The sequence below is a fragment of the Onychostoma macrolepis genome, chromosome 01, assembly GCF_012432095.1.
Source record: "Onychostoma macrolepis isolate SWU-2019 chromosome 01, ASM1243209v1, whole genome shotgun sequence".
NCBI lineage: Eukaryota > Metazoa > Chordata > Actinopteri > Cypriniformes > Cyprinidae > Onychostoma > Onychostoma macrolepis.
Window position 1 is genome coordinate 37,479,055 of NC_081155.1, and position 16,453 is coordinate 37,495,507.

Consider the following 16,453-nt stretch of genomic DNA (forward strand, 5'->3'; position numbering starts at 1 on the left):
ATCCATTAAATTGATTTAAAAAATAATTTAAAAAAAAAGTGGAAGAAAAGTGGAAGACTCTGATAATGTTACCAAAAAAATCATTTGTATTAATATTTTACAGTATTACTGTATTTTTGTACAAATGAATACAGCCTTGGTGAGCATAAAATTCATGAAACATCCTACCATTCTTTTGAACAGTAGTGTATACTTCCTTATATAAATTCTAGATTCAACTTCTTAAAAAAGTACAAGGTCACAAATTATGTTAACATGCAAAGCCTACGTATTATTGGTATTATGCAGCCACTAGTAATAAACCAGACCACAAAGTGGCACTGTTGATCATTCTAAATCATTTTAACCTTCTGCATATAAATATTTAAATAGTATTCCTGATGCAAAGCTATTAATGTGGTTAAAAAAAGGTTTCTGCAGAGGGCAACATTTCCACACAACTTTTTCAGTCTTTATTAACTCAATAAACCACATACAGTAAGGTGCACTAACAAAATGTACATGTGTGCACCAGCCCAGGCACTCTATGGCAATGATTATGGGCCTGCGTCCAAAAACAGGACAATCAACAGTGAATTTTCCCTTTTTGGTTTTGAACAAGACGACGACCCCAAAAGTCCCATAAATGCTCTGTCCTTTAAACAGTAGGAAAATGTTTACATCCATAAAACATACTGACTTTTATTGTGCTGGGAGAGTGTGAAGAGAGGCCTGATCACGGACAACAAATATCTGAGACACACACACACACCCTGCTAAATCACTGCACATGACAGATTGCAAATGATGCCCAGTCTCGGGAAAACTGCCAAGAATCAAAAAGAAATTATATTTAGCAAAATAATTGTATTGTTAAAATCATTCAGTGCAATTTTAAGTATACATTCCTGTACAAGAGCTCAACAGTGCGAACATTTGCAACTAAAAATACATGTGTGCAAACTGTAAAATGAATTTAGGAACATATGTTAATCGAATATCTTAATCATCTTAAGGTTTTAAATTTGGGGCCTGGAAAGCAGGAATCATGAAATAGCCTAATGTGATTATCTTCAAAATATTACATAAATATGTTTTTCCAGGAAGGAAGAACTGCAAACATTATTTAACACATACAGACTTTACTTGTATCAGCACAACAATCTGTTTATAACCATATATAATTATTAAATACAGTTTGAAGCAACAAAAAAAAAAATCTAAAACCTAAAAACCTAAAACTAGAAATAATTTTCTAATGTTCTTAAAATATAATTTCTTTTGATTTTGGGTGAAATATAACCTGGAAATTACTTCATGAGAAGAGGTATAGGCAATAGCACACATAGTTTTATGATACGTTTTCTACTGTGTGTTATGATTCTCACTTAAAAGTAAAAAAAAGCATTTAATGAGGAAGACTATAGAGAACACTGTATACACATCAATCACAATCATTTAATGATAAGTGGTTATCGTAGAGAGAGACCATTAGTATAATATGAGAGATATTACTGCTAGTTGTGTAAAATGAAACACAGCTTGCCCTAAACATGAAAAAGAGATTTTTCCTCATCAAACATAGAATATAAAATATATAAATAAATTCATAAATATACTGGAGCAGTGCAAATACACAGATCTTAGATTTTATACTGTTGTCAGGTGACCAATAAAGTTATATTCACACTGACAGTGATTTGCAACGACTGGAAATTTGTATTTAATTTTCAACGCGACTATAATAGGCGACATGAGCTGTTGGCGACTTGGCGATGTGAGTTTATACAAATATGCACCAACAATGCACTTTCATTGGTATTTTCCGCATAGCAAAGTACCAGAAACCACAGTACAGTGACTTGCCAACAATGAATTTGTATAGCAACAAATTTACCAGTTGTTAAACACAGAAGAGCAGGTCAAATTATAGCATATCCCATATTCTATGCCATTGGTCTCAAACTCAATTCCTGGAGGGCCACAGCTCTGCACAGTTTAGCTCCAGCCCTAATCAAACACACCTGATCCAGCTAATCAAGGTCTTCAGGATTGTTAGAAACTTCCAAGCAGGTGTGATTTGGAGCTGGTTGGAGCTATACTCTGCAGAGCTGTGGCCCTCCAGGAACTGAGTTTGAGACCACTGTTCTATGCGACAACTACCACTAAAGTGAGACTCAAACTGGCCCGGAGAAGGCAAAACCACAGCTACAATCAGTCAAGTTTGATGCTCTTGGTGTGCATCCAAACACTGCAAAATGGCTGGCTTTAGGGTCAAACTGTTTACAATGGGAAGATTATGTCAACTGAGAACATTGTGATAAATTGAGCATCATTTTCATCTTTACTGCTTCCATCAACATGAGTAGGTGATTTTTCCCTGCTAATGTTATGGCAGGTAGTTTACACATTTTTAAAACACTCTGCCATGAGTAACTATGTGTCTGGTAAACAGAGGGTGGTACCTTTGGGTTTCCAGATCTGGGGCTTTGAAAAAAGGCATTCTGATTTTAATGTTTCCTTTAAGATGATTTTGTGAGTTATCTGTGAAAGGGACAGAAATGAAGGGTGGATATGGGATGAGATGGGGTGTGATGCAGGTCCCAGGCCATAGAGGGTTCCTGATGCTGCTACACGTTTGTCCGACATTTAGGAAAGATGGGTCCTCCTTCAAGCCTTCTCTTTCTTACTGCACACAAAAACAAAAAGGGTTGATCATTTTTGAGGACATAAAAATGTGAAATACTGAGGAAACTGCTTTCATTATAACAGTCTACAAATACCTTGCTCGACCATTAAAATTTTATGTTTTGGTTTTTTTTAGACTTATACTTGTCCTACCAGCATTTCTGCTGACTCCACATCGGTTTTTAAATGTTTTTAAACAAATAAAATATTTTAAAAAGTAAAATATTAATTTTTTAAAAAGACTTTTAAAAAAACTCTATGCTAGACATTGGGCAATCCTTATTGCATTTGTAGAAAGACAGAAATGTAAAATTGCAATTAAAGGAATAGTTCACTCATTTCAAAGTGTAGTTTTTATAGGATTCAAAAAAGATTTGGAATATAGAGTACAAGTCAAATGGGCTACTTTTATGGTGCTTTTTGCCTTTTTGGAGCTCAGTCACTTTTACTGAGACATTTTGGTCATTTTTGTTTTGCACTGCAAAGAAGGGGAAAAAAAAAAGACACCAAATTTTAACATTTTGGCTGAACTACTCAAAGAAAAAGCTCTGCATGCACAGCTAGCCGGAGGGCATTTTCTATAATATTTTAGTGGAGTTGGCATCAGAATACTCTCTTAATGCAGAAGAAAGTAAAGACTAAACCTTAAAACCTGGAGAAAACATTAGACAGCCAGACAAACAGCACAACAGACAAACAAACCGAGAAACAACCAGAGAATTGAGAGAGACAGGTTTTGAATTCACTTTGACAGAGAAAAATGCAGTAGTGAAGATGCTGAAGTGGGAGAAGGTAGCTTGAGGAACAGTACAAGAGTTCAAAACGATCCAGAGGTTTGAGGGATTGCGAGGAGGCAAAAATGAGAGCAAAAAGACAGCAGGTAGTGCCCAGAGGGAGAGAAGGAGGGCAAGACTCTGTTTACTTGGGTTTCGTTGTGGACTTGAACTTTTTACAGAAGGCTCTTTCCAGCTCAGGGACTGACAGAGTGAATGTGATCGCACCATCCGTGTCCGACCGAACTACACGTGCTGGAAATACATACATGGCATGAAAACACCAGTACATACACTACTACCACCATTAACACATTTATTCAGTCAGGCTGCAATGGATCAGAAGTGAGAACATCCTATGTTCTTTTGAACTTTCGATTAATCAAAGATTAATCTAAATTATTATGTAGAACAAATGCTTTCTACATTGCCAAAAACAAGAATTTCTTTCTTGAGCAGCAAATCAGCATATTAGACTGATTTCTAACAGATCGTGTGACACTCAAGACTCGTAAATTGTAATAATATTTGACAATATTATTTTTAATAGTATTTCTGACCAAATAAATGCCAAAAACATTCAAAAATCTCCCACATCCCAAACATTTCAGCAAAACTAGCATACAAACACACAGTTATGCATATTTCAACAAATATACACAATTAACATCCATAAATGTTAATTGTGAAATACACATACAAATACCAAATTCGACTGCATCTATCTTAGTGTGTGTGTGTGTGTGTGTGTGTGTGTGTGTGTGTGTGTGTGTTTCTTACCCAGATCATTGTTGTTCATCATGGCATTAGATCCACGTAAGCGTGGGCCCTGCTGGGTGAAGTGGTATCCAAACTTCAGCAGAGTAGTGTTCTTCTCCAAAATGTTAGCTATCTCCATTTCAACCTTATTACCTAAAGGCTGGCTCTGTATCACACAAACACACAGGATACAATAACTCTTTTCATTCTTTCTATTGCTCCTCCTATGATCAGCACAGACCTCATATGACTTTAGTCTGTGTATGTGTACCTGGTTGTCAATCTTTAGCTCCAGCAGTGTAGTGTTGCTCTTTAATGATTCCACGAGTGCCAGAATTCCAGTTCCAGTAATGAAGTTTGACTCAACGTTTAGACTCTTCAGAGTGGTGTTCACTTTCAGCATGTCTGCTAGTGCCTGGGAACCAAACAACATTACACCTTGTTTAATACCTACACTACTGTTCAAAAGTTCAAAATTCAAAATATTGAAATCAGCTATGCTGCTTAATATTTTTGTGCGAACCACATGATTTCAGGATTCTTAGAAAGTTAAAAAAGTATTTATTTGAAAAATAACTATTTTAATCCATTTAATGCATGCTTACTGAATAAAATAGTTCATTTGAAAAAGTCAAATGGTAGAACAGTAGATGAATAGTGTACTTAGTGAAGTAAATCTCAGTAACATTTCATCAAAAAAAAAAAAAAAAAACTGCATTGCAACTTTTTTTTTTGTCTGCATTTTTTATTCAAATCAGCCTAAAAGTAGTACTTTTTTGCCTTGAAATGAATGAAAATGTATTGAAAATGAAAATGCTTTAATTGTTATAACAAGGTCACAACTCCAAAAATTATATATAAAAATAGGCTGCATGCTGCATTTTCTTTTTGGAAAATATGACTTAAAAATATATATTGTATTTGAAAATATTTTAAAAATCTGAATTTTGAGAATGGCTATGCTTCTTTATGTAACTCACAAAGGCCACAGGATCGTTACTTCTGGTGCCTACGATGCTCAGGCGTTCCACAACACTGTTCCCTTTGAGAGCTTCAGCATACGCTTTCAAAGTTGGGACTGGAATATTCTACAGATCACCAAAAAAAAAACAGAGAGGACACATAACGGGGGAAACCATCAAAACATACAAAGACACCATGCAACAGAGAGTACAGTATAAATAAATGAGTGAAAGTGGCACCTTGATGTTGTTTAGGTTGACCTCAACAAGGTCTGGATCATTTCTCTTGATTCTCTGTAGTGTTTCCTCTACATCTGTGTCATTGGGCTGTTCGTCTGGCACTGGCTTATACTGAGTACACTGGATTACACCTGTTTTTATTATACAACTCTCAATTACAACAAATTATATGGTTCAGTGCCAGATATATAACAAAATACTATATCACATTGTAAAACTCTACACTGTATACATCTATTCACAGCAATTCCAAGCTACACTAACAAATGTATATGACATTGCATTACATTTATTTACATTAAATGTACTTTTTTTCCCCTTTAAATTCATGCATTCCCTGGGAATCGAACACATAATTTTAACAATTCTAGTGACATGTTGTTCAAGCTTTCAGGAATGCTTTAAAGAAACTAAATATATAAAAAATAAGATGCATTTATTCTTATAGAATGATAGCTCAAACACACTTTAAATCACCTGAAGACCAGCTGGTTAAAAGTAATTGCAATAATTGCTCAAACTAAGTACAGAAGGTTTAGCATCATTTGTTTGCAGATGCGTTTGACATTCAGGCATGTTTACAGGAATAGTTCACTTGAAAATGAAATTTGTTGAAAATGTACTCACCCTCAGGCCACCAAAGATGTAGATGAGTTTGTTTTTTTATCTGAACAGATTTTGAGAAATTTAGCATTCTATCACTTGCTCACCAATGGATCCTCTGCAGTGAATGGGTGCCGTCAGAACGATATTCCAAACAGCCCATAAAAACATCATAATAATCCAAAAGTAATCCATATGACTCCAGTCCATCAATTATCTTTTGAAGCAAAAAGCTCCATATTTGTAAAAAAAAAAAAAAAAGAAAAAACTAACATTAAGGCATTTTAACTTCAACTGTCACTTCTGGCCAAAATACCAGTCCATAAACCATAATAATGCTTCATCTAGTCAAAAAGTCCATCCCCTGTTGTACTCTCATGTGAAAATCCACCAACATATTTTCACTTGCAAATAGTGCTTGATCTGAGAATATTTCTCTCCTGATTCAGACAAAACAACCTTTTCCACTGGAAACAGCAATATACAGGTGCTGGTCATATAATTAGAATATCATCAAAAAGTTGATTTATTTCATTAATTCAATTCAAAAAGTGAAACTTGTATATTATATTCATTCATTACACACAGACTGATATATTTCAAAAGTTTATTTCTTTTAATTTTGATGATTAGAGCTTACAGCTCATGAAAGTCAAAAATCAGTATCTCAAAATATTAGAATATTTACATTTGAGTTTGAATAAATGACCATCCCTACAGTATAAATTCCGGGTATCTCTTGTTCTTTGAAACCACAATAATGGGGAAGACTGCTGACTTGGCAATGATCCAGAAGACGAACATTGACGCCCTCCACAAAGAGGGTAAGTCACAGAAGGTCATTACTGAAAGGTGTGGCTGTTTACAGAGTGCTGTATCAAAGCATATTAAATGCTAAGTTGACTGGAAGGAAGAATTTGGGTAGGAAAAGGTGCACAAGCAACAGGGATGACTGCAAGCTTGAGAATACAGTCAAGCAAAGCTGATTCAAACACTTGGGAGAGCTTCACAAGGAGAGAACTGAAGCTGGAGTCAGTGCATCAAGAGTCACCACGCTCAGACGTCTTCAGGAAAAAGGCTACCAAGCCACTTCTGAACCAGAGACAACGTCAGAAGCATCTTAACTGGGCTGTGGAGAAAAAGAACTGGACTGTTGCTCAGTGGTCCAAAGTCCTCTTTTCAGATGAAAGTAAATTTTACATTTCATTTGGAAATCAAGGTCCCAGAGTCTGAAGGAAGAGTGGAGAGGCACAGAATCCATGTTGCTTGAAGTCCAGTGTGAAGTTTCCACAGTCAGTGATGATTTGGGCTGCCATGTCATCTGCTGGTGTTGGTCCACTGTGTTTTCTGAAGTCCACAGTCAACGCAGCCATCTACCAGGAAATTTTAGAGCACTTCATGCTTCCTTCTGTTGACAAGCTTTATGGAGATGCTGATTTCATTTTCCAGCAGGACTTGGCACCTGCCCACACTGCCAAAGGTACCAAAAGCTGGTTCAATGCCCATAGTGTTACTGTGCTTGATTGGCCAGCAACCTCGCCTGACCTGAACCCCATAGACAATCTATGGGGTATTGTCAAGAGGAAGATGAGAGACACCAGACCCAACAATGCAGAAGAGCTGAAGGCCACTATCAGAGCAACCTGGGCTCTCATAACACCTGAGCAGTGCCACAGACTGATCGACTCCATGCCACGCCGCATTGCTGCAGTAATTCAGGCAAAAGGAGCCCCAACTAAGTATTGAGTGCTGCACATGCTCATACTTTTCATTTTCATACTTTTCAGTTGGCCAAGATTTCTAAAAATCCTTTCTTTGTATTGGTCTTAAGTAATATTCTAATATTTTGAGATACTGATTTTTGACTTTCATGAGCTGTAAGCTCTAATCATCAAAATTAAAAGAAATAAACTTTTGAAATATATCAGTCTGTGTGTAATGAATGAATATAATATACAAGTTTCACTTTTTGAATGGAATTAGTGAAATAAATCAACTTTTTGATGATATTCTAATTATATGACCAGCACCTGTAGATAGAGGAATCGTATTTTTAGCCAAAAGCAAAAGTTTGAAGTTAAAAATGTCTTTATGCATTTATTACACATGTTTAGCTTTTCATTAATTGATGGACTGGAGTCATATGGATTACTTGTGGACTATTGTGATGCTTGTATCAGCTGTTTGAACTTTCATTAAGACGGCACCCATCCACTGCAGAGGATCCATTGTTGTCTGGATGAAGAAAAACTCATCTACATCTTGGATGGCCAGAATGCGAGTATATTTTCAGCAGATTTCAGGGTTGCTGCAGGATTTTTAAGCTCAAATTTAAGACTTTTTAAGACCTTTTTTAAGACCTGCACAAATAAAATTAATACCATATGAGCAGGGTAGGGCAATGTCTATGGTAAACTGTAAAATTAATGTAAAATAGATAGAAGTTTTCACGAAACAAAAAGTTTTATAAAATTATACACTTCACATTTCAGCCTTTAAACCATTTTTTAAGAAAAATGGATGAGTCAAAAGTATTAATTATATTAATTTAAACAATTATCAATAAATTATTATATGTGACCCTGGACCACAAAACCAGTCTTAAGTCGCTGGGGTATATTTGTAGCAATAGCCAACAATACATAGTATGGGTCAAAATTATTGATTTTTCTTTTATGCCAAAAATCCTTAGGATATTAAGTAAAGATCATGTTCCATGAAGATATTTTGTAAATTTCCTACTGTAAATATATCAAAAGTAAATTTTTGATTAGTAATATGCATTGCTAAGAACTTCATTTGGACAACTTTAAAGGCGATTTTCTCAATATTTAGATTGTTTTGCACCCTCAGATTCCAGATTTTCAAATAGTTGTATCTCGGCCAAATATTGTCTGATACTAACAAACCATACATCAATGGATGATGTATAAATCTCAATTTTGAAAAAATTGACACTTAAGACTGGTTTTGTGGTCCAGGGTCACATATTAATTAAATAACATACAAACACATTTTAGTGTTTAGATTTTTATAATGAATTATCTCCTTATCGATCCACCAGTTCACATTTACATCTCTGCGTGTTTGCAGGGTAAAAACATGGGTCGATTTTTGCATTGGTCTGAACAAAAACAACCCAATGTTCCTGCAATACTGGAGGCTGCAGTTCTAGGACTGCATAGGACCCTATTTTTTGGGACAGCACCATCTATTCCAACAGAGGAGACCTGATTCAAATATCAAACAAACAGATGCAAACAAACAGCACATCAGACGTGAAGCGCTGCGGCTAATTAACTGAAGTCTCGCACAGACACAAGTCTTCTTTCCAAGAAAACTGAATTTTAAACCAGAATATATTGAATATTGAAATAAATTAGGTTAAATATTTCAAGAGGGTTACCAACGGGTATGTTTAGGATTAGGACAATAATTAAGTGTATACAATTAAATAACTACATAATTCCTTAAAAATAATAATATACAGAATTGAATACCAAGTGCTATAAAATAGTATGAGCCACTAATAGTTTAAGACCTCTTGAAATCATAATTAAGACAATTTAAGACTTTTTATGACCTTAAATTTGATAAAGTAAATTTAAGACCTATTAAGACTTTTTAAGGACCCGCGGGAACCCTGAGATTTCTTTTTTCAGTAAACTATTCCTTTAAGTGTAATCTATAATTCGATCATAAATAATTATTCAGACAAATATAAAAGCATAAAATCAAACAAACACATTACAGGACAAATGAATATACACTTACTGTTCAAGCCCTGTTTGTTGACGATAGTACTGCTGGCCAGTGCTTCGTAATACTGCTGATTACTCATCAGTGTGTGCATGCCCAAAATGGCTTTTCAAATTTAGAAAGGGGGAAAAAAGCAGAAAAAGTTGAAGATTAAAAAGAGGGCCATGTTCTATATTTTATGTCAGTCAAGTTTTAAAAATTTACAACATATGTAAATCATATGTAAAATCAACATCATTCAAACTCAACATCATTCACATTCACCTGACGAAAAATATCTCAAGCAGAACAGTAATGCCATCCGATGAACTAGTGCAGAATAAAAAATGAAATTGTACAGCAAAACATCTGAATAGGGAGTCAAGAGGAAAGTGCAATTTATGAGTCTGGCATGTATAATACTGCATCTGATTGTTGACCCTGGGCCAAAGACAACTGAACTAACCTCATTCCCATATGAAGCTCCAATCTGTCTGTGAATATAAGCTGTTCAGACTAAGTCGACTCCTTAAATCCTGCTGTATTTGAAACATGATCCCAAATTTTATTTGTATTTTTTAAATAGACCTCATTTTAAACGAAACCTCTCCATCATGCTAAATGAGACCAAGTTAGTGTCTGACAATTGAGAGGGTTTTTTTTAGCCAGCAGGAAAAAATTTGTTCCCCTTTTTTGGTAGCCATGTGTCTTTAGCGCCAATGGATGAGTCATCATTGTTATAAAAGAAAAAGAGCTCAAACTCGCATATGCAGTTTCAAGAATTGACATGTGCATGGCTGCACCTAAAAACAAAAATGAATTATTTACCCTGTTGTTACAAACCTGTATGGTTTAGTTTTTTTCCCCCCTATGAAACACAAAACAACTTTGAAGCATGTTGCTGCTCTCAAAAGAGGAAAGATAGTCAAACAAGTTTGGAAGCTTACTTATGAGGGTAAGTAAAGGACAGAATTTTCATTTTTAGTAACCCTGAAATAACACTTAAATCATCATGCAGAAAACATAATATGCTGAACATGCCATTCAAATACTGAACTAATGCTTAAGAAGTTTTCTGGAAATGTTAGAGCGGCATACAATGTTACAAATAAACCTACTGGAATGATCCGTGGCTTAGAAACGGTGGAGCAGGGGAGTGGACAGAGAAAATGAGGAATGAAGATGTAAAAATGGAGTGGAGAAAACTAAAGGACAGACCAGAAAGAGGCACACGGTGAGATACACACACAGGAAGGGGGTATTAGTCAATGAAATACAGATGGATTCACTCATTTGAATATGAATTAACATTAAAATTAGTGAACAGAAGGTGCTGGATTAAATTACGTCCCAATACATTTATATTTTAAAGTCAAATTTATAAAATGGTTTTGGAATGGTGTTACATTTGTATTGTACCTGCTATATCGCACAATTCTGCATCAGTAGCACTAGATAGCGCCTCCTCTAGTTCAGGCTCCAGAGTAACATCTTCCAGGATTGGGTCAACAACATTGGATTTAGGCACCCATGCTTTTCCTACATACACACATTAACACACATACAGAGATGGAGAAAGAAGGAAAAAATGCCTTCATTTAGTTTTGACTGTCCTACATATGCAGCATCATTTCAACATACAATTGTGCCCCTAAAACTATTTATTAAATGTGAGTGTTCTTGTTTAATGAGATGTGATATGTGAATAAAACTAAAAAGTTAATATCACTTCATGTGCATCATTTCCAATGCCTATGTGTAATTTCATTGCGTTATGTAAAAAGTGTAAAATAGAAACTGTTTGTATTCAGGTTTCATAAAAGAGCTATGTAATTTCCACTATAAAATGTCAAACGCAAAGCTGGAAATGACAGTGTAGTGGCAATGTTTATAACTATCAGGATAAAAATAATTTCTCCTGTGATGTGCAGTATATACACTATTGGACTTTTTAGTTGACAAATTACAAACTAGTGAGAGCGTGAAGAGTGTTTATTTCTCTAAAAGTTCCAAAAGTGCCCATGGTTCTAAATTTAAGTCACTTCTTGCCTCTTTTCTCGCCAGTGTAGGGAACAAGATCATCTCGGTCTGGATGTTCTTTGGCCTGTTTCTCCAGGTGAGCGAGAAGGTTATCTCTCTGGAAAGATCCGGTCGGAGCTTTCTTGGTCTGATCCCTTTGTCTGAATCCTGCGGGCAACAGTGCGTTCTGAAAACAATATCATTTATAAACATTAGGTCGGTCATCAAAATGTCATATATTTATATATATTTATTATTTATATAACTTATCTATCTTAAAGGGGACCTATTATACAAAAATCACTTTTATAAGGTGTTTGAACAGTTGTATGGCTGCAGTGTGTGAAAACAACCAGCCTGTAATGTTTAAAATCCACCCACTCATTTTTTTATAAAACCAAGAAATCATGAACCGTCTCTCCAAAAAAGCTGTTTCAGATTCTCCCTCTGTTCACGTCACCGAAGGGGAAAAGTCCGCCCATTTGTGACACTCTCTACCTTATTAGCATAAACACAGCCCTGAGTGAGAAGCTGCGGTCCGCCATTACTGGAGATATATACAATATCAGCACCAAAGTGGCTTTACAAGTGTTGTGTTTTGGGATGCACTAATGAACATAGGAGTCGCCATAATCTCCCCTCATCTGAGCTGAGGACACTGTGGTTAAATTTAATTTTCGAAGGAAATATCCCGGAAAAAAATCGGTAACGTCCCCTATATTTTTAGGAATCAATACCAACGCTTCGTGCGCGAACATCAGCTCCAGACAAAGTAAGTATCACGCGTTTGTTTTCCAAATTGCCTTTCTGAAAGAGCTTCTTGACACTCTGTAAGGCTAATTGCTAAAGCTATCATTGTCTCTGCCTGTTTTCACTGATGCTCCCTTCAAGTGCTATCAGAATGATCGTGAATGGGAATGTGGTAGTTAAAAGTTAAATATGAAAGCAATGTGAGTCGATCACTTGTTGTCGAGCTCATAATCAGAAGTGGGACTTATAAAGCATGAGACCAGCTATGTTGTTATTTTTATCCCTCTATGCGCAAATTTATTATGCACAGATGACTGGCTTTGAAACCGAGTAGTTTTCTGTAAAGATAACAGGCTTGTACTAATAGTGGAATGTTTATTTGCAAAGGCTAGCACTGCTAATGCCAGAGCTTGAGCTCTTGGAGCTCCGGGAGCCCTCTTCTCCGGGAGCAACAGCTCATTTGCATTTAAAGCAACATACTCAAAATCAGCGCGTTTGGGCTCATACCCTAAAAGTGGGAATTTTAACAAGCTATAAAAATGTATCTGTGGGGTATTCTGAGGTAAAATTTCACATATACGCTCTGGGGACATCAGAGACTTTTTTTACATCTTGTAAAAAGGGGCATAATAGGTCCCCTTTAATCTTAAGGTAATACCATTGCTGTACATGGCACAGGGGCCATTTTCCATCAATTTTCTCTGTGCAACTATTTGATAAAGGCTATGAAAGATTTCTGAAGCTTGCACTTAACCCAGGATTTGTCATTTGCACCCACTAACTGAAAAGACAAACTCCGCCACCACCTTAAATACAGAGAGCAATGATAACATTCTTCTAAGACAGGGCCTATCAGCCACAGAGCAGACGGGGGAGATGTGTACATATGTGCATGTTAAATGCGATGACAGAATCCAGAACACACAGCATTTCAGAGAGAACTTGGAGAGAACAGAGCTTTACAGGACACCTTAGTATTGTTTATTCTTAGTGCAGATAAAACTGAGCAAATGGAGACTCTAATTAATTCTAAAGTGACATTTAAAATCGTTCAAGTAGAGATTTCCACTACAAAATTTACAGCACAATTTAGTGTTTCGGGAAAGGCTCTGCTATGGTGGGGAATGTTTATTTTTGTTACATATGAGCAGATTAACTTTTGTTCCAGCACTAGTATTTATGGTAAACTTCTGCACCTCTGGCTGAACATCTCAGTTTGGGAGAAGAAATTATCTTTTCCCTCCTCTCTGTTGCTGGACATATATCCTACCTCTGTGTCTAAATCTGTCAAGAAGTGCTTAGATGCTGGAGTCAAACCAGATTCCTGAAGAGCAAATATAAAACTGTGGTCTGAGTGAGAAAAAGAACACTAACTGAGAGAACCACTTCATTCCCTAAAAACACTACACTGCAATAAAACAACGCACACTTCAACCCCTGTAAAACAACACAGTCCTCTCAAACTGACTTCACCATGATAGTCTAAACTCAGAAACGCCAGTGTGATACAACACACACACAAAAAAATATATATTAAAAAATAATTAATTAAGTGGTCTTCTCAAACAATAATAGCAATGCTCAACACATAATAAACCAGACAAACAAACCAGACTAGGCAGCAACATAGTCGAGTCAAACAAACGCCATGATACGTAATAAGAGCCCAGTCCAGCCAAACAAACATAACTATGAAACAACACAGTCCAAACAAACAGTAAACACAGGAATTAAATGGGCTTCTTAAACAAAAATGGCACACAGTCCAAAATAAAACAATCCAGTCAAAAAAAACACCATTATGTCACTACACAGCAAAGACAAACGACACATTACACATAAAAACACAGTAAAGTCAAACAACGAACATTGGGAAATAACACAGTCCAGATGAAAAAATCCACACTAGGGAACAACAAAGGCTAGACAAACAAACCAGACTAGCAACAGTCCAGACAGACAAACACCACTTGGAAACAACACAGTCCAGACAAACAGCCCACATAAACAAACCAGACAAGGTAAAAGCACACTGCAGTAAAGCATATAGCATTATACATTAAAAATACATAGTCCAGACAAACAAACATCACTACCAAACAACACAGTGCAGACAAACAATCAGACTTGCTGGCAACACAGACAAACAAACAAACACCACTGTGTAAAATAATGCAGTTCAGTCAAACAAAACTAAAACAACAGCCTGATGAAACTAATCTCACTACAAAACACGAGACATACAGTAGGTCTCCCTTAAAAATGTTCACACATCTTATAGTCTACCAAATTTACAGAGCAGAAACAGATCAGAAAAACAAAAAAGGTTTATTAACCTTTCATATTGTAAAGTATTCCGAGACAAATGAACTGTGTGAGCACATTTATGAATTGCGTTTCATTTTACGGAGCTCTTAAAATCCAATTTTAGATTTGCTTTAAGTGCACTTACATCAGGATCAAGCTCTTCGAGTTCATCTTCTAGTCTCCTGAGCTCTTCTTCACTGAGCTTCTGCAAGAGCTCGTCCTCATCCACATCCCGGTACTTATCCATCTCTTTATGGAACATGGTGAATAAGATCAAATGCAGGAAGGGCACAGAAGACACTAAAAAAGGCAGGAACACTCGACCCCCCCCAAGCACAAGACCTTGGTAAAGACAAGAAAAACAGATTCATTATTAGGTCTATTCTTAATAAAATGTTCAAAGGACTTGCTGCTGAATAATTATGTTCTTCATGATGATCAAGTCTATGATTTTCCAGTATTTAAGTGGATTATTCCGACCAAAATTGAAAGCATGTGGGTGATGGAGAGCTGAGTAGTACAGGTGTACTTCATCACATTTAACAACCAGATAAAGCACAGATACTTTGTGTTTACGTCTATGCTTTACTATTTTAAACCTTCTGAATGTCTCTTTCCCAAATATTTTGTTTGAAAACTGGACTTATGCTTGCTTTCTAAAATATATTTTAAAGAAATATCTACAGTATGATCTTAAACATTAGATAAACAGAGTCATTTATTAAAATACATCTAAACGAAACGATAGTCAAACTGACGGCTGGCATCTGTTCTTCGCACCATCTCCATTGTCCTTGATGAATCCAACAGACAAGGACAATGACCAGCAAACTCCAACATACTACATAATACAAATGTATTATTAACACACTGCTTGGACTTGGAGCCTCTAGTTTAGGTTTCCTGAATCAATAAACTAGTTATTATATACACATTTCTAGTTCCTCACATAAATTACTTTTCCACTACAGTTAATAAAAGTGCAATTAATGAATAAAAGTGTTTTGATTCTGACTAGGAGAGACCAGATACATTAACATTAGTAAAATAAAGATAAAACATACTGTAGAAAACACAAACATTCAAAACCTCAAGCCAAATTATTATTAATCAAATAAAGGCTAGCTTATAATTTTTTCCGAGCTTCATCAGTCCTGTTAATATACTTATTTGTATGTTTCACGACTATGCAATGCTGAGGAAAACAAAGCGTGTTAGTAGCGGAGCGCCTATCTTTCTCACTTACTTCAGACAGCGCTTATCCCACACTATATATAGCGCATGTGACAGCTGAATACTTTGACCAGATATGGTTTCTTTTCGGAGCCGCTAATTCACACAAATGTGCTGCTGCCTCAAGCAATGTATTCTCAAGTCCAAGGTTCATAGAAGAACGGCGTTTGACACGGCGGAGAAAAGTCCAAATATTAAAAGCAGTTACTGCTACAGCCTTCTTTCACCAAGTCCAGTAGTCGGTTGCGATCAAAGAGTACTTTCCACAAACCCGGAGAAGCGTAGAACATAGCCCCGCCCACCGCGCAGACCTGCCAATCAAATGACGCCTAACCTCAAGCCCACCAATCAGAGGATTGCATGGGTCGCACAACTCGAGGCTACATATTTCCCGATATCAAG

The 16,453-nt window shown here is 36.1% G+C and overlaps 1 protein-coding gene across 3 annotated transcripts; it reads right to left on the reverse strand.

The window, feature by feature from the left end:
- Positions 1 to 211: 211 nt before the first annotated feature.
- On the reverse strand, positions 212 to 16,329 carry tmod1 (tropomodulin 1). 3 transcript variants are annotated; one of them, XM_058771509.1, is made up of 11 exons: positions 16,065 to 16,329; positions 14,964 to 15,160; positions 11,792 to 11,948; positions 11,162 to 11,281; positions 9,779 to 9,868; positions 5,402 to 5,532; positions 5,180 to 5,287; positions 4,471 to 4,614; positions 4,221 to 4,365; positions 3,590 to 3,695; positions 213 to 2,668 (listed from the first exon to the last, which is right to left on the reverse strand). In XM_058771509.1, exons 2-11 carry the CDS (start codon positions 15,078 to 15,080, stop codon positions 2,650 to 2,652), a joined length of 1,137 nt encoding a protein of 378 aa, XP_058627492.1. In that variant the 5' UTR covers positions 15,081 to 15,160; positions 16,065 to 16,329; the 3' UTR covers positions 213 to 2,649. The 3 variants fall into 3 exon arrangements, with proteins under 3 accessions (XP_058627505.1, XP_058627492.1, XP_058627497.1); XM_058771522.1 differs by lacking the exon at positions 16,065 to 16,329 and having other exon boundaries at positions 212 to 2,668; positions 14,964 to 15,157; XM_058771514.1 differs by lacking the exon at positions 3,590 to 3,695 and having other exon boundaries at positions 216 to 2,668.
- Positions 16,330 to 16,453: the final 124 nt, after the last annotated feature.

Excerpts from the sequence above, each read along its gene's own strand:
- tmod1 (XM_058771522.1), bottom strand. The coding sequence starts at position 15,080 with ATGTTCCATAAAGAGATGGATAAGTACCGGGATGTGGATGAGGACGAG. Across the intron at positions 11,949-14,963 it reads TCGAAGAGCTTGATCCTGAT|AACGCACTGTTGCCCGCAGG; the intron begins GTAAGTGCACTT and ends TATTGTTTTCAG. Across the intron at positions 4,615-5,179 it reads GTAACGATCCTGTGGCCTTT|GCACTAGCAGACATGCTGAA; the intron begins GTGAGTTACATA and ends TTTGGTTCCCAG.